Here is a 21,614-nt window from a genome sequence, read left to right on the forward strand (position 1 = left end):
GCTTATCACTTGGGTTCACTCACCACACACGTCTGAGGGAAGCACAGACAGACAGACAGACTTAAACCACTGCTTGCAACAGAGGGAGGGAGGGAGGGAGGGAGGGAAGGGAAATATGAACACGAGGGAGGAGAAGGGGGAAAGGGGGAGGGAGGGGAGAATATTACGCGATAGATATTCTTGCAAATTGGCAGCCACGCGTGACGTAATGGCCCGCACGATGACTAAGTACAGTAAGGCGATATAAGAACCCCGTGACTGTATATTCATTCCTAGACTTGACAAAGAATTTACGGCAGCTGCTACTTGCAACACTGTGTGTGTGTGTGTGTCTGTGTGTGTGCTAGCTCGGCTAACGAGTGGCGGGAGGGATGGTGACCACTTAGGCTATTATGTTGATGCCTATAAGAGTGGCTGGGGTTGTGTGGAGCGGGCCAGAGGCTGACCGACCACAGGCGGAGTACATTTGGTCATGCCGGAAGCTGCTAGACCACCACACACACTACTCAGGACCACTGGACACTTCCCAGCTGGGCCTCGGACCATAGGACTCACTTCGGGAGAATCTTGGTCCACTAGACGCGGCTGGGTTGAGTCCTGGACTGGTAGTGTTTGTAGAAGTCCTTCTGACGGCGACCATGTGACTGCTGCTGCTCTAGAGACCAGCCAAGTTAAACACTTACTTGGTGCTAAGGATACAAGGTGTGTGTGTGTGTGTGGGTGTGTGTGTGTGTGTGTCGTGGTGAACACTCCCGGGAACTTAAGTGAATCTAGAAATACAAAAATCTGGGAGGGAAAAATCTGCGCGGTGCCCCAGTGAGTTGTGGTAAACGTGAGGGGGTCTGGAAAAAACACATGCTGAATATAATTCCTCACATTACGATCAATATCTCAGTGTTGTGTTGTGTTGTGTTGTGTCTCGTCGATAACTGTGACACGAGGAAAATACAATTGATAAAATACAGTGAAAAAATACATATGTAATACTCGTAAAACAATGAACTGAAGGAAGAAAGTAATCGAAAGTTATTGATGATGATTATAATGTGAGTGATGGCGGCGACAAATATAAACGGAGGAAAAATGAGAAGAAAAGTGTTGGTAAGGAACTTGTGTGTTGTGTTGTGTTGTGTTACGTTGTGTTGTGTTGTTGTGTTGTGATGGCGAGGAGGGTGGCCCCCCCCCCCTTCTGGGTACGTTTTCTCTGCTTTTCATAGGGAATAAATTTATAAATAAAAATTAATATGAAAAGGAATTGATGATGATGGAATATATTTTAGATAATTAATGAAGGTAATGGAGGAGCTGTGACTGTTGTTCTTGTGGTAGTTTTTACCCAAGAGTTATTTATGTTTTATTTGTTATGTTGAATATAATGAGTAGAGTCTCGCTTGTACCCAGAAGTTAACTTAACCTAACACAACTTAATCTAATTTAACCTAACTTAATTTAACCTCGCGTGACTTAACCTCACCTGCCTTAACCTAACCTAGCCTAGACGAACCCAACCTAACTTAGCCTAACTTAGTCTAACCTGCCCATTACCTAAATTAACCAAACCTCTCTCTCTCTCGTCAAAAATTACTCATTAGTGAAATTTTCTATTCAAAACTTGGTACCCAACCCAGCCATGCACATACTGTACCCAACGCAGCCATGCACATACTGTACTCAACCATGTGCATACTGTACCCAACCATGCTCATACTGTACCCAACCATGCACATACTGTACCCAACCCAGCCATGCACATACAGTACCCAACCATGCACATACTGTACCCAACCATGCTCATACTGTACCCACCATGCACATGCACATACTGTACCCACCATGCACATACTGCTGCATACTGTACCCAACCATGCACATACTGTACCCAACCATGCACATACTGTACCCAACCATGCACATACTGTACCCAACCATGCACATACTGTACCCAACCCAGCCATGCACATACTGTACCCAACCATGTGCATACTGTACCCAACCATGCGCATACTGTACCCAACCATGTGCATACTGTACCCAACCATGCACATACTGTACCCAACCATGCACATACTGTATACAAAATGCGCATGGTTCAGGTGTCGGGTGTATAGTATATGCGCTCATTCCTGGGTGCTTTAGTGCCTTGTAAAATTATGTCGTTTATGCGTTAATACGTGCGTCGGCGACTCTATACATGTTCTGGCTGTCTTAATTTTAATTGCTTGTGTGCGCCAGATTTCATATTAAATCCTATTTATTCAGTTAATCAGATTTTAATGGAATCAGATTTATGAATTAGATCAGATTTTTGGGGGTAACATGTTAAGGTTACTAATCAGTGTTTTTTACGTATTTAAATTATGTAATCGGATAATTTGGTAAATCCGATTTTTCAGTTTATGCCACATTTATTACGCATATTTAACCAGATTTCTCCCTAAAAATTAAATCGGTTTATTCAGTTTATTTTCTCTGCAATTCTATTTGGCCGATAAATCAACTTTGGTCAGTTTATTTCTTTCAACAAATGTGTCCTTTCAAATCTGATTTTTTAATTAGACTAGATTCTCCTAACAAAGGTTTGGTGATAAATCGAATTTTTGCCATTTTTATTCTCAATAGATTTTCCTCACAAATCTGATTTAATATTTTTTAAGTCATTTAGGTTTTCTAAATAATGCACATCACATTTGTCGACTAAATCAGATTCTCTAAACAATTCGCACTCGGTGATAAATTGAATCGAGATTATATTTTTTTTCTTCTCTGCCTTCACCAAACCCGTCAAGCAACATTTACCGCCGCTAGACTCCTGACCGACGCCTTCCTCTTTTTTCTTCTTTACCCCGACCAGACACTCAACCCTTTGACATTCTTACCTGCTTGACATTTTTACCTGTAATTATATCAGCCTTGTGTATATACATATGACTTTTGTACGTTGAGGTTTAGTCTATAATATCTCAACTGTGTAGTGGTGTATTGTTTACAAAACATCGTCTCTGTTGGTGTTGTTATCTCTCTCTCTCTCAAATTTTATTCTCATCCGTTGTTGATGTGTGACGTCACTGTGATGGTAACAATGTAAACAAAGTGACGCAGGTGAGGGGGAGCTTGTAGCATTTTATCCTCGCCTCAACCCCCCCTCTGAACCTCTCTGAACCCCATTTAGACCCCCTCTGAACCCCTTTGGACCCCCTCTGAACCTCTCTGAACCCCATTTTATCCTCTGAACCACCTTTCTGAACCCCTCTCTGAACCCCCTCTGAACCTCTCTGAAGCCCTCTGAACCACCTTTTCTGAACCCCTCTCTGACCCCCTCTCTGAACCCCCTCTGACCTCGAACCCTCTGAACTCCCTGAACCTCTGACCCCTCTGAACCCTCTGACCCCTTCTGAACCCTCTGACCCCTCTCTGACCCCTAAACCCTCTCTAAACCCCCCTGACCCCCTTGAACCTTCTGACCCTCTGACCTCTGAACCCCTCTCTGAACTCCCTCTCTGACCCCTTCTGAACTCTCTGACCCCCTTGAACTCCTCTGACCTCTCTGACCCTCTCTAAACCCTCTCTGACCCCTCTTCTGACCTAGTTCCCTGAACCCCTGAACTAGCTCTCGGTATTTGTCCCATATAAAAATAACTCCTTATGTCTGTTGTGTTGTTGTAGTGAATGTGTGTACGTGCCACTGTGTGTGTGTGAGGGTATATACATGCCTCTGTGTGTGTGTGTGTGTGGTTGGTCTGGGTCACTCTTGTCTGGCTTTCTGTCTGTCTGGTCTCGGCTGAGTGATCAATGTCTGGCTGGCTGAGTGATCAATGTCTGGTTGGCTGACTGATCATTGTCTGGTTGGCTGACTATTCAATGTCTGGCTGGCTGACTGATCAATGTCTAGCTGGCTGACTGATCAATGTCTGGTTGGCTGACTGATCATTGTCTGGTTGGCTGACTATTCAATGTCTGGCTGGCTGACTGATCAATGTCTAGCTGGCTGACTGATCAATGTCTGGTTGGCTGACTGATCATTGTCTGGTTGGCTGACTGGTCAATACCTGTCGTAGGCTTGCTGGCTGGCTGACTGACTGGCTGGCTGGCTGGCTGGCTGGCTGGCTGGCTGGCTGACTGACTGGCTGGGTGGTTGTCTGACTGACTGGCTGGGCCACATATTATAGATCCACTCTGGCCCTCACAATCGGTCCAGTGACGTCACCCGCCCATGACCAAATCTCGCCAATCAGCGCCTGCAACGTGGACCTGTGACGTCACGGAGCCATGAGCTTTCTCGACCCATCAGCGCCCGGGGAGTCTCTAGACTGGTGACGTCACTAGCCAAACACAACTAACTCGCCCAATCAGCACTCGTCCCTCATGACCTTGCTGTAACGGACTGTATAATCGACAAGGTGTATGTTAACGCGGATTTATGTTAATATTATTCTTCGCAGGAGTTATTTTTAACATTAAGAACCTATAATAGGGAGATGGGAGCGTAGGAGACGATTGTTCTATTAATATCTTGGACTCTGTGAGCACCGGTCGTCATACAGACTCGCACACTTTCATTCATTTTAATATAAACAGCAGTGAGGGTGTAATACAGAGTGTCTCAGTGTGTGTCAGTGTGGTACAGTGTGTGTCAGTGTGGTACAGTGTGTGTCAGTGTGGTACAGTGTGTGTCAGTGTGGTACAGTGTGTGTCAGTGTGGTACAGTGTGTGTCAGTGTGTTTGTGTGTCAGTGTGGTACAGTGTGTGTGTCAGTGTGTGGTACAGTGTGTGTCAGTGTGGTACAGTGTGTGTCAGTGTGGTACAGTGTGTGTCAGTGTGGTACAGTGTGTGTCAGTGTGGTACAGTGTGTGTCAGTGTGGTACAGTGTGTGTCAGTGTGGTACAGTGCAGTACAATTTGTGTCATTATGTGGTACAGTGTGTGTCAATTAATGGTACAGTGTGTGTCAGTGTGGTACAGTTTGTGTCATTGTGGTACAGTGTGGTACAGTGTGTGTGTCAGTGTGGTACAGTGCAATTTACAGTTTAAATGTCATTGTGGTACAGTGCATGCTGTCAGTGTGGTACAGTGTGTGTCATTATTAATTTTGTGTGTGTCAGTGGGTACAGTTTGTCAGTGTGGTACAGTGTGTGTCAGTGTGGTACAGTTTATTGTCAGTGTGGTACAGTTTGTCAGTCAATAATTTTGAGTGTGTGTCAGTGTGGTACAGTTTGTATCAGTGTGGTACAGTGCGTGTGTCAGTGTGGTACAGTTTGTGTCAGTGTGGTACAGTGTGTGTCAGTGTGGTACAGTTTGTGTCATTGTGGTACAGTGTGTGTCAGTGTGTGTCAGTGTGGAACAGTTTGGCTGTGGTGTGCAGTTTGTGTCCCTAAGTGTGGTACAGTGTGTGTCAGTGTGACTGGTGCGGTACAGTTGTGTGTCATTGTGGTACAGTGTGTGTCAGTGTGGTACAGTGTGTGCCATTAGTACAAAGTGTGGTGAGTGTGTGTCAGTGTGGTACAGTGCGGTACAGTTTGTGTCATTGTGGTACAGTGTCAGTGTGGTACAGTGTGTGTCAGTGTGGTGCAGTGTGTGTGTCAGTGTAATACAGTGGTACAGTGTGTGCAGTGTGGTACAGTGTGTGTCAGTGTGCATTTTGGCAGTGTGTCAGTGTGGTACAGGGTGTCTGGTGTGTGTCAGTGTGGTACAGTGTGTGTCAGTGTGATACAGTGTCTGTTGTACAGTGTGTCTCAGTGTGAGTCAGTGTGGTACAGGGTGTCTCAGTGTGATACAGGAGAAAGTGAGAGAGTTTATAGAAAGTGAGACCGAAATGAGAGAAAGTATTAATGAAAGACAGACTACGATAAATAGAAAATGAGAGAGAGAGAGAGAGAGAGAGAGAGAGAGAGAGATTCTGTCGGTAGGCTACGGTCTCTTTGTGTTGTTCAAATGCAGACTGTCTGAGATCACCCCCCCCCTCCCTCCCTGCCATTTTGAGACAGACGTGTGTGTGTGTGTTTGTGTGTGTGTGTGTCGTCATCCAGAGGGGGGGAAGGCCAGACTAAATGTCCCGTTCTCAATATTAGTGGCGTGACGTCATCGAGGCACCGCCGACACACACTGTTTGTTGTGCTGTGGAGTGTCGACCGTGACGTCACGCGCCCACCTGATCTGACGGCTGGGTTACCCTATCACTGGTTGTGGTAGGTAATTGATGTAGTTGAGGTAGGTTGCAGTTGTGGTATGTGATTGTTGTAGTTGTGATAGGTTACTTGTGGTTGTGGTAGGTGGTCGTTGGAGTTGTGGTAGAGAGGTTAGGTGAATAACAGGAGGTAAAACACAAACAGGAAGACATAAATAGATAAGGAATAGACAGACAAACAAGGGTGTTAGAGTCAGACAAACAAGGGTGTTAGAGTCAGACAAACAAGGGTGTTAGAGTCAGACAAACAAAGGATAGCGTTACAGACAGGTTGGGGTTAGAGACAGACAGCCAGACAACAGGGAGAGGGGGGGGGTAGCGTCACAGACATCCAGACAGGGGAGAGGGGAGGGAGGGCAGATGAACGAGACAGCGCACTATTTCCTGTCCACGTGTAGTGTTGGTCGGCTCATACATAGACCCGCCCGCCTGTCTGGTATTACTACAGCTAGGATGAACAACGTCAGCCACCATCACATCATAACACTACATGTCTGGTATTACTACACTAGGATGAACAACGCCTCCTCCATCACCTCACGCATTGTAAAGTATTCTGCTAGTTATGACGCGTTCAGTACACAATATTTCATGTTATTAATTCACTAACCTGGCTTGACCTATCCTATACTAGCGTACTAACCTACCCTGACCTACTGTAACCTACAATGTATTAACGTAATCTAACATATACTAACTTAATATGACCTATCCTAACCAAACCTAACCTGATGACTAGCCACTGGATGTAGTAGCCATGCCTAATATACCCTAACCTAACCGAACATGACCCGACCTGACCTGACCTGACCTAACATGCTTTACGTGTCGTGATAATTCAATATTTATTTTACTTTAAAATATATTATTATAAATATTATCTACTTAAGTAATAATAATAATAATAATAATAATAATAATAATAATAATAATAGTCAGTCAGTGGGTCCAGCTCTCTTCTCTTGTTTATTCTGGGGAAAAACAGGTCAGGATGTCGGTCAGACTTTCACTTAACTACGATCCTCTGTTACTGAAGAGTCGGGAGGGGGAGGTCGTCTCGGGGTAGTGGAAGGTCGTCTGGGAGTTGATGGAAGGTCGTCTGGGGTAGTGGAAGGTCGTCTGGGGTAGTGGAAGGTCGTCTGGGGTAGTGGAAGGTCGTCTGAGGTAGTGGAAGGTCGTTTGGGGTAGTGGAAGGTCGTCTGGAAGTTGATGGAAGCTCGTCTGGGGTAGTGGATGGTCGTCTGGGGTAGGGGAAGGTCGTCTGGGGTACTGGAAGATCGTCTGGAATACAAATGGGGTCGTCTGAAACACGAGGGTGTTGTATGGGACACAAAGGAGCCTTTTGAAACACAAAGGGGTCCTCTGGGACACAAAGAGGGTCGTCTAGGACACAAAGGGGTCGTCTGAAACATTAAGGGGATCGTCTGGGACAATAAGGGGTCGACTGGGACACAAAGGGGGTCGTATAGGACACAAATAGGGTCGTTTGGGACACAAAGAAGGTCGTTTGGGACACCTAAAGACTCGTTTGGGACACAAAGGGGGTCGTTTGGGACACAAATAGGGTCGTTTGGGACACTTAAGGACTCGTTTGGGACACAAAGAAGGTCGTTTGGGACGCAAAGGGGTTCGTCATTTCGGAAAGAGAAGTAGGGTGGTCGTTTCAACACGAGATCTTGCCTGTGATTTGCATGTGGATGAAGGTGTTGGGCGATTACGAGGAGGAGGAGGACAACAGTCTGGAGATTCAAGGGATAGGACCTGTCTATCTGTCTGGCTGTCGATAAGAAAGGGTAAAGGGAAAGGTTAAAATGGGGGGAGGGGAAGGACGCGCGGCACGCTGGAGAAGAAAGGGGTTGACAGGGAGGAAAAAAGGGGGGAGGAGGGAGTCTGGTGTCTGGAGGTCTCTACGGAAGGGAAGGAAGGGGGGCAGGGGTAGTGTGTGTGTGTGTGTGTGTGTGTGTGTGAAGGTCGTGGGGGTTACAGTGTACGACGTCTGGTTGGTTTAATACGACTGTCATCTTCCGGAGGACAAACGAGACGGGGTGTTGAAGGGTGGGTACAGCCGTGGTTATGTTTACTATATGTGCTGCTGTGAGGTGGTGGAGAGTTCACTATGCAGCCTCACGTCTACCTGTGGATGGTAGTGCTAAATCTAGCCCACCCTAACCTAACCTAACCTTCCCTACCCTACCCTAACCTACCCTAATTTACCCTAACCTAACCTTCCTTACCCTACCCTAACCTTCCCTAACCTATCCTAACCTTCCCTAATTTACCCTAACCTAACCTTCCCTAACCTATCATACCGTAACACAAGTTAACTTTCAATAACCTAACCTAACTTAACCCCAAAGATAGCGTTAAGGTGGTAAACTAGGGGTGTTAATCTTCAGGTTGAAAGCTGACTGACACTGGGGTTGAGAGCTGACAGATGCTGGGGTTAGTAGTTGACTGATACTGGGATTAGTATCTGACTGACACTGGGGTTAGTAGCTGACAGACACTGGGGTTAGTAGCTGACAGATGCTGGGGTTAGTAGCTGACAGATGCTGGGGTTAGTAGCTGACTGACACTGGGATTAGTAGCTGACAGACACTGGGGTTAGTAGCTGACAGATGCTGGGGTTAGTAGCTGACAGATGCTGGGGTTAGTAGCTGACAGATGCTGGGGTTAGTAGCTGACTGACACTGGGATTAGTAGCAATGACGAACACTAGGGGTTGGTAATGACAGATGCTGGGGTTATTCAACTGACAGATGCTGGGGTTGCAATGTGGCTGACACTATGGGACAGTATCTGATATTTACCGGGATTAGTAGCTGACAGACACTGGGGTTAGTAACTGACAGATGCTGAGTTAGTAGCTGACGAATGCTGGGGTTAGTAGCTGACTGACACTGGGATTAGTATCCGGCTGACACTGGGGTTAGTAGCTGACAGATGCTGGGGTTAGTAGCTGACAGATGCTGGGGTTAGTAGCTGACTGACACTGGGATTAGTATCTGACTGACACTGGGGTTAGTAGCTGACAGACACTGGGGTTAGTAGCTGACAGATGCTGGGGTTAGTAGCTGACAGATGCTGGGGTTAGTAGCTGACTGACACTGGGATTAGTATCTGACTGACACTGGGGTTGAGAGCTGACAGATGCTGGGGTTAGTAGTTGACTGACAATGGGGTTAATAACTGACAGACACTGATGTTGGTAGCTGACAGACACTGGGATTAAGAGCTCACAGATGCTGGGGTTAGTAACTGACAGATACTGGGATTGAGAGCTGACAGATGCTGGGGTTAGTAGCTGACAGACACTGGGATTGAGAGCTGACAGATGCTGGGGTTAGTAACTGACAGATACTGGGTTAGAAGCTGACAGACACTGGAGTTGAGAGCTGACAGATGCTGGGGTTAGTAACTGACAGATACTGGGTTAGAAGCTGACAGACACTGGGGTTGAGAGCTGACAGGTCCTGACGCATGGATAAGTCAGAGGCAGCGGGCTGGGTCGTGGGAGTTCCAGGAAATGCTCGGCCTTCCTGGAACCTGTGTGTGTGTGTGTGTGTGTGTGTGTGTGTGTGTGTAAAACGTTATTACAAACATTCCTTAAAACATAAAATAAAGTCACCTTAAAATGCTTTACCTTAAATTTAGGGCCTTTAAGGTACACATAAATACCCATTTGCCTTTACAATTTATCTTAAAGGTCTAAAGGCTTAGGGAATTATGATCTTTAGGCAGTAAGGGGTCGTAACATACAGTAACTAAGGGGTCGTAATATACAGTAACTAAGGGGTCGTAACATACAGTAACTAAGGGGTGGTAACATACAGTAACTAAGGGGTCGTAACATGCAGTAACTAAGGGGTCGTAACATACAGTAACTAAGGGGTGGTAATATACAGTAACTAAGGGGTGGTAATATACAGTAACTAAGGGGTCGTAACATGCAGTAACTAAGGGGTCGTAACATACAGTAACTAAGGGGTGGTAATATACAGTAACTAAGGGGTCGTAATATACAGGTAACTAAGGGGTCGTAACATATACAGTAACCCTAAAAATTGGTAACATACACAGTAACTAAGGGGTGGTAATATACTGTACAATGCTTAGAGTCGTAACATCCAGTAACTAAGGAGTGGTAACATGCAGTAACTAAGGGGTCGTAACATGCAGTAACTAAGGGGTCGTAACATACAGTAACTAAGGGGTCGTAATATACAGTAACTAAGGGGTCGTAACATGCAGTAACTAAGGGGTGGTAACATGCAGTAACTAAGGGGTCGTAACATACAGTAACTAAGGAGTCGTAATATACAGTAACTAAGGGGTCGTAACATACAGTAACTAAGGGGTCGTAATATACAGTAACTAAGGGGTCGTAACATACAATAACTAAGGGGTCGTAACATCCAGTAACTAAGGGGTCGCTGGTAAACATGGTAACATTCTAATCTAAACAGTATTTACCAACACCTTGTAATACAGATGATACTAAATGTTATATAATAATTCCTTGAGATAAATGTACAGTATATATCAGGTGCCACTAAAAGGGTTCAGGCTCTCTATTTGGCTCAGTCATGTGTTTGTTTGTGGCTAAATAAACTGTATCAATATCAAACATACAGGAATTAAAAGAGTCCATACATAGAGGGGGTCCTAACATAGAGGGGGGGGTCCATACATAGAGCGAGTCCTAATATAGAGTGGGTCCTGATATAGAAGAGTCCTAACATAGCGGGTTCTAACATAGAGGGGGTCCTAACATAGAGAGGTCCTTCACCACGGTAAGGACTTTAGGACAAGGGGACATGGTGAGGTTGTACAAATCGATGTGTGGGTGTTGAGTAATTTGAGAGACCTGACTGGGTGTGTGTATTTCCGGGATGTGGTCAACACGGAGACTTAAGGCTTGAGGGTGGGCTGGGGTGTGTGAGGGTGAGCTAGAATGGGCTGGTTGATGTAGAGAGTGAAGTCGAGGGTCTGGGCTGGGTAAGACTAGGGTAGGAGAGGGAAAGGGTTGGGGATGGATAAGGCTGTGCTGTGCTTGGCTGGATTGGGGTGTGCTGGGGTGAAGTGGGGTGAGCTGGGGTAGGCTAAACTAAGGCGGGTTGGGGCTGAACTAAACTGGGCTGGGCTGGGGCTGAACTGGGCTGGGGCTGAACTGGGCTGGGGTGGGAGTCATACAGCAGGTGACGTCTGGCGGCTGAGCAAGATGATGCAACCAGACGACTGTTACGTAAATGTTTTCCTGCAGACGAGGGACCTTCCCCCTCCTCCTCCATCCTCCCCCTCCCGCCCGCACTCCAGCTCGACCCTGCCGCTGCGCATTTCCTCCCTCTCCCCAACATACCTCCCGCCCTCCTCCGTCGCTGCGCCCTCTCCCCTTTCCCCCCCTCACCTCCTCCTCCCCCCTTCAGTCTGTGCATTTCTTCCCCCTACCCCTCCACCTCCACCCTCCTACAGTTGATGCGCATATCCTACCCCACCTCTACTTCCTCGTCCATCACCACCACCAACCACCAACACCACCACTATCACCAATATCACCACTACCATCATTCCGACCACCTCTTCTACAACTAACCACCACCAACCACTTCCACCACCTCTCACCTCCCACCCTGCCTCACCTATGCACTCTGTGTGTGTTTGCAGTATGTGAGGAATAGTGAAAGTTCTCCTTGGTGAAGTTTTTAGTAAATTTACCGAGAAAATACTTCTTTCTTGTACATATAACGTGTAGAGAAGGTCAATGAATGGTGGTAGTTGTTGCAGGCCATTGGATAGTTGTGGTGGTGAGGGTTATAGGTAGTAATAGTGGTGGTTCTTGTTTATCACTGAATGGTGGTGGTGGTTGTAGTAGGTTATTGATTGGTGGTAGTACTAGTGATGGTTGTTGTTGGTGTAGGTCATTGATTGGTGGTAGTAATGGTGGTGGTTGTGGTTGTTGTTGTAGGTCACTGAATGGTGGTAGTAGTGGTGGTGATTGTAACAGTAGGTCATTGATTAGCAGCAGTAGTAGTGGTGGTGGTGGTGGTGGTGGTGGTGGTCATAATTGTGGTTGATGTAACATATGAGGCCGAGTGATTGTGGTAGAAATGAAGGTTGGTGTAACAAATGAGGTTAAGTGATGGTGGTAGTGGTGGTTGGTGTGTTGGAAGGAGGTTAATCGTGGTAGCTAGTACTCAGTAGTTGTGACGAGTGTTCATAATGCTGGTACTCACAATTCTCTTTGGATTGGGTCAAGTTAGGTCTGGTCAAGTCGGGTCAGGTCAGGTCAGGTGAGGTCGGGTCGGGTCGGGTTAAAATCTGATCAAACCAGAAGATACGTCAAAACAGGTCACTCTTAGGGAACCAACAGACCAGTGAACCAACAGACCAGTAAACCAACAGACCAGTGAACCAACAGACCAGTGAACCAACAGACCAGTAAACCAACCGACCAGTGAACCAACAGACCAGTAAACCAACAGACCAGTGAACCAACAGACCAGTGAACCAACAGACCAGTGAACCAACAGACCAGTGAACCAACAGACCAGTGAACCAACAGACCAGTAAACCAACAGACCAGTGAACCAACAGACCAGTGTATCAACAGACCAATAAACCCCCAGACCATTGAACCAACAACAAACCAGTGAACCAACAGACCAGTGTATCAACAGACCAATAAACCCCCAGACCATTGAACCAACAAACCAGTGAACCAACAGACCAGTGAACCAACAGACCAGTGACCAGTAGAACAGTGGACCAACAGACCAGTGAACCAACAGACCAGTGAACCAACAGACCAGTAAAACCAACAGAAGTGAACCAACAGACCAGTAAACCAACAGACCAGTAAACCAACAGACCAGTGAACCAACAGACCAGTAAACCAACAGACCAGTGAACCAACAGACCAGTGAACCAACAGACCAGTAAACCAACAGACCAGTAAACCAACAGACCAGTGAACCAACAGACCAGTGAACCAACAGACCAGTGAACCAACAGACCAGTAAACCAACAGACCAGTGAACCAACAGACCAGTAAACCAACAGACCAGTGAACCAACAGACCAGTGAACCAACAGACCAGTGAACCAACAGACCAGTAAACCAACAGACCAGTGAACCAACAGACCAGTAAACCAACAGACCAGTGAACCAACAGACCAGTAAACCAACAGACCAGTGAACCAACAGACCAGTGAACCAACAGACCAGTAAACCAACAGACCAGTGAACCAACAGACCAGTGAACCAACAAACCAGTGAACCAACAGACCAGTGAACCAACAGACCAGTGGACCAGTAGAACAGTGGACCAACAGACCAGTGAACCAGTAGAACAGTGAACCAGTAGAACAGTGAACCAGTAGAACAGTGGACCAGTAGAACAGTGGACCAGATTATAAGTTATCGTTGTGGTATTTGGGTCCGAACCGTTTACGAGTGTGTCTTGTTGAAGGTTATTGGGGGTTGGTTTGTGTATGCTTATCTGTCTGTCTGTCTGTCTGTCTGATTCCTGTCTGTTTCTCTCTTGTATTAATCCTTTACTCTCCCTGTTCTTATCTGTTTGTCTTTCTGTCTTATTCCTGTCCACTGTCTCCTTTCTAGATGTATATTTTATTTCATCTTTTACACACACACACGCAACGTTCTAGACACGGTGTGAGGTCAAGGGTTTTGTAACATATTTTGTCTGGGAGTCTAAATGGCCCTGCCCCCTTCCTCTACCCACCCTCACCCCCTACCCACCCTCACCCCCTGCCCCTACCCATCTTCACCCCCTTGCCCCTACCCACCCCTCACCCCTGCCCCTACCCACCTTCACCCCCGCCCCTACCCACCCTCACCCCCGCCCCTACCCACCCCTCACCCCTGCCCCTACCCACCCTCACCCCCCTGCCCCTACCCACCCTCACCTCCTACACACCTATCCCCTCCTTGGTACCTTAAAGAGGATGGGGAGGAGGGAGGGGATGATGGGGAGTGGCAGGGAGGAGAAGTCCGTCTAGACATACCGCGTTCAGCCCTCCTCCCTTACTTCCCTCTCCTTCCCTCCCTGCCCCCTCTCCTCCTCCGCTGCGCCCCTCATTTCCCCCTCTCTTCCTCCTCCCTCCTCCTCCTATCCTCATTTTCCCTCCATTCATTCTACTCCTCCTATCCTTATCCCTACTCCCCAGGTCCCTTCCTCTCTCCCTCCCTCTCTTCTCTCTCCTCCCTTCTCTCCCGTCTCCTTCTAATTTTCCCTCCTCCCACTCACTCCCCTTTTACTCTCCCCCACCTTCCCCTCCCCAGGTACGACAGCTCACCTGAGGCGCGGGTCCTTGACAGATGTGCTGAATTGTGTCTGGGAATTTATGCTGAGGTGAGATGAGGTGTTGTGATGGAGGGTGGAGGGTTGTGACGGGGTGTTGTGACGGTGGTGGAGGGTTGTGACGGGGTATTGTGATGAAGGGTGGAGGGTTGTAACGGTGTTTTAGATGTTGTGACGGTGGTGGTGGTGTAGGGTTGTGACGGGTGTTGTAAAGGCTGTGACGGGGTGTTGTGACGGTGGTGGAGGGTTGTAACGGGGTGTGTAGAGGTTGTGACGGTGTGTTTTGACGGTGATGGAGGGTGAAGGTTTGTGACGGGGTGTTGTAGAGGTTGTGACGGTGGTGGAGGGTTGTGATGGGGTGTCGTAGAGGTTGTTACGGTGTTATAGGGGTTGTGACGGTGGTGGAGGGTTGTGACAGAGTGTTGTGGGTGCTATAACTGTGAAAGAAGGTGTCGTGAAGAATAGGTCACCCAGGAGAATTTTAACTGGGGAGGTCAGAGGTCAGGGTTGAAGGATAGGTCACCCAGGAAGACCTAAAACTCGTCTCCATGTAAGAGAGTGCCCAATAAACTAGCCCCCTCGAGGGCAATCTTAAAAAAAAAAATTAATCCATAGGCCGCAGATTCTATTTAACTAATTCATGATGGCAGCGTCCGGCCAGGAGTCAAACATCTTAGGCCTACTACACGTTCATCTGGCTCCGGCGACTGTCTATTAGGGGGCGGCACCACTGTCTGTGAGGGGCGGCACCACTGTCCGTGAGGGGCGGCACCACTGTCTGTGAGGGGCGGCACCACTGTTCTGAGGGCGGCACCACTGTCTGTGAGGGGCGGCACCACTGTCTGTGACGGGTGGCACTTCTGTCTGTGACGGGTGGCACTTCTGTCTGTGAGGGGCGGCACTTCTGTCTGTAAAGGGGCACCACTGTCTGTAAGGGGTGGGCAGCACTGTCTGTAAGGGGCGGCACCACTGTCTGTAAGGGGTGGGCAACACTGTCTGTAAGGGGCGGCAGCACTGTCTGTAAGGGGCGGCACCACTGTCTGTAAGGGCGGCACCACTGTCTGTAAGGGTGGAAGCACTGTTTGTAAGGGGCGGCAGCACTGTCTGTAAGGGGCGTCACCACTGTCTGTAAACCCTCCAGCACCACAGACTCACACAGGAAGGTCCAGATTCTCAGATAGTCACAGAAGGACCCTAGAAATTCTCCAGGAGGACCACAGAAGTAAGTCCCCCCTCCGACACGAAGCCACCAGACCCCCTCCAACCTAACTCACCGCAGCCGGAAGTGTTCGTTGATGTATAATAATAATATTAGTGAAAAAAAATGGACGGTATATAGCTTATCCTTCAGCGTTCATAATAAAAGAAAGAAAAAGAAAATACAAGTCACCTCCTTTTACTCACAGTACCTACCGCAGCATTGGCGTAAAAACCAGTTCTTCCTCATCTTGTTGCGGCTGCGGCTGTGGCTGCGTCTCCCCCTCACCGTTTAGGGTTGGGGGTGTCCAGGCTGGAGGAGTCTGGTCAGTCTGGTAAAACTCCCTGGAAGAAGAAGATTTTATACGTGTTTTTACGCTTGCGGAAACTGCGGAAGAAGATCTACGGGAAGATGGGCTACTTGCGGGACCTGCGGCACCGGCTGACCCGCATCAGGAAGGCAAGTGGCTCCTATATTACTTATCTGTGTACAGTACTTAACTCACCGAATGAGGAATTTGTGTCCCTCCAGATCCTTGACACTACACACCTGTCGTGACTTATTACACACCTGTCGTAACATATCACACACCTGTCGTGACATATTACACACCTGTCGTGATTCATTTTACACCTGTCATGACTTACTACACACCTAAACGTGGTTTCGTTACACACCTGCCGTGACTTACTACACACCTGTGGTGACTTATTATACACCTGTCATGACTTATTACACACCTGACACGGCACTCCACCGCCATCACTTTCCCAACTGTAAAAGCAGGGTATACCTTATGAACAGTTTGAGTGGCTGGTGCCTGCCCTGGACAACCATTGGGACAGAAAGACAAATGAATTATCAGCTCGCCCACCTCAAGATTGTTAGGTTAAGTTAGATTAGGTTAGGTTAAATTTAATTAGTCCATTCTATCTGCTGAAAATTGGCCTCAATGTATACGCTTAATGTGCCTCTACATATCTAAAGATCTACAGTTTGACGACCTGTCTGTCTGGCTGTGTTTATCTGGCTGTTGTGACCAAGAGATAAATGAAACGCTGACGTAGAGATGTTTGTGATGCTTGAGATTATTATGCCCGAGTACTTATCATGGTGTGTGTGTAGCTACTTTAGGTTCAAGGTCACACACGTAGCCTGCAGAATCATGCTTGGCGTAGAATACTCCGGCTACATCAACGCTCTCTCCACCCTGGAAATGCCATCCCTCAGTGACCTCCACCACCAAGCACTGGAAAGGTTTGGCAGCCAACTAATGCACCACCCTCATCATCGCCACCTCCTGCCACCGACAGCCGCCCGCCCACCTCGCGCAGTCTGCCACTACAACAAAATTCAGCCCTTAAGAGCCCGCACCGATAGATATAAGAATAGCACCATCCCATCTGTTGTTAAAATAATAAACAACTCCTGATTTATGTACTGTACAGCCCAGTAAATGTATTCAACGCATATTTATCATTATACTAAATCAAATGTAAGTCTGTATATTTTCAGCCACCTGCTGCAACTCTATTAATAAACCGTTTATTATTATTATTATTATATAGAAAAATAATAGGTGACAAAAATGAACATAAAATAAACATAATTATATTTTTATTATTCAATGCTAGTTTACGGTCAAGGTGGAGGATATATATATATATATATATATATATATATATATATATATATATATATGTGTGTGTGTGTGTGTGTGTGTGTGTGTGTGTGTGATGTACTGTATATATAATGTGTATACACTGCATATATTAGGCTAATTATGTTTTTTTGGGGGGGGATTAGATTCACCGGGGCACAGGTCACTGCCCACATCGGGGCCTGGGGGCTAAAATATAATAATAATAATAATAATTAATAAAAATAATGAATAAATATTTTAATAAAAAATAAAATAATATTAATAATGATAATAACCATAAAAAATATCAATAGTGAGAAACAATATACTGTATGTTGTGTTGACAAAGTAAGAGAAACAATTGAGACCCTGAAATTGTGTGTAAATGAGGCAGAAAGTCAGATCAGCAACCTGGGACTTGGTCATAATTTTCGTGGTGCCATATGGCAGCAGGGTCTACCATTAGACAACATGTGTTTGTGAACATACAGTACATGTGTGTGTGTGTGTGTATGTTTGTGAACATACATGTGTGTGTGTATGTTTGTGAACATATGTGTGTGTGTATGTTTGAAATGGGTGTGTATGTTTGTGAACATACATGTGGGTGTGTTTAGTTATAAACGTGTACGTGTGAGTTTGGGTGTGTGAGAGTGAGGGCGACGTACACACCCAACGGAGGGTCAAGTCTCACTGACACAGTCGCCGGCTACAGCTGACCTTTTCCCTAGTCATGCCGCCGTCACAGGTGCCAGTTGGTAAATATTCCTCCTATTTAATCCACCCAAAGTAACAAACCAACATAGCTGGTAATTGTACAATACGCTTTATTAAGTATGTGTAGCCCTTAATGCTAACATATCGTTGTTAGTTATGATGGAATTAAAGATGATATAAATGAGGAAAGAAAATGGGGCGTGGTAAGGAGGGGTTACTGAAATAAGCGACCTTGACTGTTGTTTTACCTAGAGGGGGGCCTTAACCCTTCAGGAGCAGCCATGTTTTATACTGACTAACGAGGATTTTATTCAGTTGAGAGACACCCCTGCCACTGAATGGCTGGTGGTGGTGATAATATTGGCGGACTGATAGTAGTAGTAGGAATGGTGGTAGTGGTAGTGGTGGTGGTGGTGGTGGTGGTGGTGGTGGTGGTGGTGGTGGTGGTGGTGGTGGTGGTGGTTATATCTAGGTTTAAGGAGTCATCTACCTCACCTCCCCTTCTCCCCCTCATCTTCCTACCCTCCCTGTTCTCTCCCCCCTTTGTCTCTTCCTCTCCTCCCCTTTTTTTCCCTCCCTCCCTCTTCTCCTTTTTACCCCTCCTCTTCCTTTCCTCCCACTCTTTTCTCCTCCCTCCCTCCTCTCCCCCCTTGCTTCCCCTCTCCCTCCTCCTTCTACCCCTCCATTTCCTCCCTTCTCCCCTCTTCCTACCCACCCTCCTCCCCTCTCCTACCCTTCCTTCCATTTTCTCTCCCTTCTCCCCTTTTCCAACCCTACCGTTCTCTTCATCCCTCCCCACCCTCTCTCCTTCCCTCCTCTTTCCCCTCCCTCCTTCCTATCTTCCTCACCTTCCTTCTCCCTCCTTACGTTGTTTCCCTTTTCATTTCTCCACTTCCTCCTCCCTCCTCCTTCCATCCCTCCCGCCCTACTCCCCCCTCCCCTACCCCCCTGTCTGTTTCTTCCGTCCTTGCCCCCTCAGTACCTCCAGCTGTTACAAAGCCAGCTGTACCCCTACTTTCTCCCCCTCCTCCTTCATCCCCTATTCGCCCCTGTGGAACATCCTTCTGTGTGTGTGTGTGTGTGTATGTGTGTGTGTGTGTGCGTGACTGTCTGTCTGTCTGGCTTCCGTCGAGTAACACACCTCAGTGCGTCAGGAGGTAACGGGACCAGCGGCGCGTAGTCTTCTTTGTTGCTCCCAGTCACTTCCTCCCTCAGGCACCCAACACCCGACCCTTAGCCCTCACTCCTCAGCACCCTAGCCCTTAGTCTCCAGTCCTGGCCCTTAGCCTTCAGCACCCAGCCTTCAGCCCCCAGTCCTATACCCCTACTCTCGTGTACAACACACACACACCTGTCTGGTACAACACACACATACCTGTCTGGTACAACACACACACACACTGTATTGTACAACACACCTGTCTGGTACAACACACACACACACTGTATTGTACAACACACCTGTCTGGTACAACACACACACACACTGTATTGTACAACACACCTGTCTGGTACAACACACACACACACTGTATTGTACAACACACCTGTCTGGTACAACACACACACACACTGTATTGTACAACACACCTGTCTGGTACAACACACACACACTGTATTGTACAAAACCCCTGTCTGGTACAACACACCTGTCTGGTACAACACACACACACACACTGTCTTGTACAACACACCTGTCTGGTACAATACACACACACTGTCCTCACGACTGTTCTTGAGCCAGCCAGCCAACCACTCTATACACACCTTGCCAAAAAACATCATTTAGAGCTCAGCCATATTACAGCCATATACTGTACGTACATCACCTTACCCAGAGCGTTTATGTCTGGCCTACTACTACTACCACCACCACGGCTACCACTATTACCACCACGACTACCACTATTACCACCACGACTACCACTATTACCACCACGACTACCACTACCACCACCACCATTACTACCACCACCAATATTACCACCACCACTATTACCACCACCACCACCACCACCACTATTACCACCACTACCACTACCCAACACAATTACCACCACTGCTGCTGCTACCACCATTACAACCACTACTACTGTTGCCCTACTCAGGGTTTTGAGTTCAGCCTATCACTTCTATCACCACTACCATCATTACAACTACTACCACCATCTCTAGCACAACCATCATTACTCCCACAACCACTACAACAACAACCACCACCACCACCATTTATACCGCTGCCAGACGAGTGCCCCCCTCTACCTGAGTGGGCGAAGGACGTCTGCATGTGGAGGCAGGCGCAGCTGGGGAATGGGTCAGGGGTCTCGCCTCCTCCAAGCAGACGGAGGCTCGCAGGAATTGAAGGCAAGCACCATCACCCATTGCAGTAAACTGTAATTGCATATTCCCCTCGTTAATTTTTTTATCTTTCGTGGTCTGTGTCACTTTCCAGTCAAATTATTTTTTCCCGTGCAAATGATTGTAATGTTTACCCATTCCATAGGTCATCTTTGCTTATCTTCATCATAAACCAAAATTCCGTAAGGGATAACTCGTGTAAATATGTCCCCCTGAGGACCAGTTGTCAGTCGACGTAATGTCTAGTGGGACATTGTTTTAGTTTTATGAGTCATTAGGTATTTCCCGGTAGCAGGTGAGGAAATACTGGTGGTGGTGGAGGCGGGGGATCACACCGCCCTAACTAACGGTCGCCCCGGGCTGCTCTACCATTACTGGACGCTATTTTTAGCTTACCAAGAAGTGCTCATCTTTTTTTTTCCCTTCCTTGTAAATTGTTAACTTGTAAAGGTATGTTCCGCCCGCTATTATATTTATTTTTTTGTGTGTAATTCATCCTTTGTGTCTATACGGAAGTGACAATAATTTGGTGAGATGTGTACCGATTTCTTCTTGAATTTTATTATTATTATTATTATTATTATTATTATTATTATTATTATTATTATTATTATTATTATTATTATTATTATAATTATTATTATTATTATTATTATTATTATTATTATTATTGTTATTATTATTATTATTATTATTATTATTATTGTTATTATTATTATTATTATTATTATTATTATTGTTATTGTTATTAGTCCATAACTTTAGGGAGAATTATTAACATTTGAAACATTCGACAGTAGTGATGAAGGGGTTCGAGATATGAAGTTTGGGTGGGTGGAACAATTAATTATGGGTGGAGGGATAGTGTGGGTGGGTGGAGGCAGTGGAGGAGGAGGAGGCGGGAAGGGAAGGAAGGTGGCGGCGGGTGTTTCTCGGGCCAAGTTATTTTCAGTGCGTCGTTGGCTTTTTTTAGCGGGGGTAGGTAGGTTGGTAGGTAAGTAGGTAGGTCGGTTGGTAGGTAGGGTAGGTAGGTAGGGTAGGTAGCGCCCCGTCTGGTGTCTAGTGTGGCTGGCTAGACGTCCTGGCCTGGCTGCCTGACTCCCCTCCTCCTCGGCACTCCTCTTACCCACATATATCTTCCTAGAATCGCTCTTCATCCTCCTCTTTCTCCTCCTCTTCCCCTTTCTTCTCTTCCTCCT

At 46.8% G+C, this 21,614-nt stretch overlaps 1 protein-coding gene across 2 annotated transcripts in view; it reads left to right on the plus strand.

Moving 5' to 3' along the window:
* Window positions 1-418: 418 nt before the first annotated feature.
* Window positions 419-21,614, plus strand: part of LOC121856564 — a 71,127-nt gene continuing 49,931 nt past the window's right edge. Inside the window, exons 1-2 of one of the 2 annotated variants that reach the window (XM_042352176.1) lie at window positions 419-702; window positions 15,907-16,157. In XM_042352176.1, the coding sequence (XP_042208110.1) occupies window positions 16,110-16,157 (48 nt within the window). In that variant the 5' untranslated portion in view covers window positions 419-702; window positions 15,907-16,109. Of the gene's footprint in view, window positions 1,102-15,906; window positions 16,158-21,614 lie in introns of both variants that reach the window. The other variant, XM_042352177.1, reaches the window with a different exon arrangement.

Source organism: Homarus americanus, unplaced genomic scaffold (genome assembly GCF_018991925.1).
Source record: "Homarus americanus isolate GMGI-L3 unplaced genomic scaffold, GMGI_Hamer_2.0 scaffold17532, whole genome shotgun sequence".
NCBI lineage: Eukaryota > Metazoa > Arthropoda > Malacostraca > Decapoda > Nephropidae > Homarus > Homarus americanus.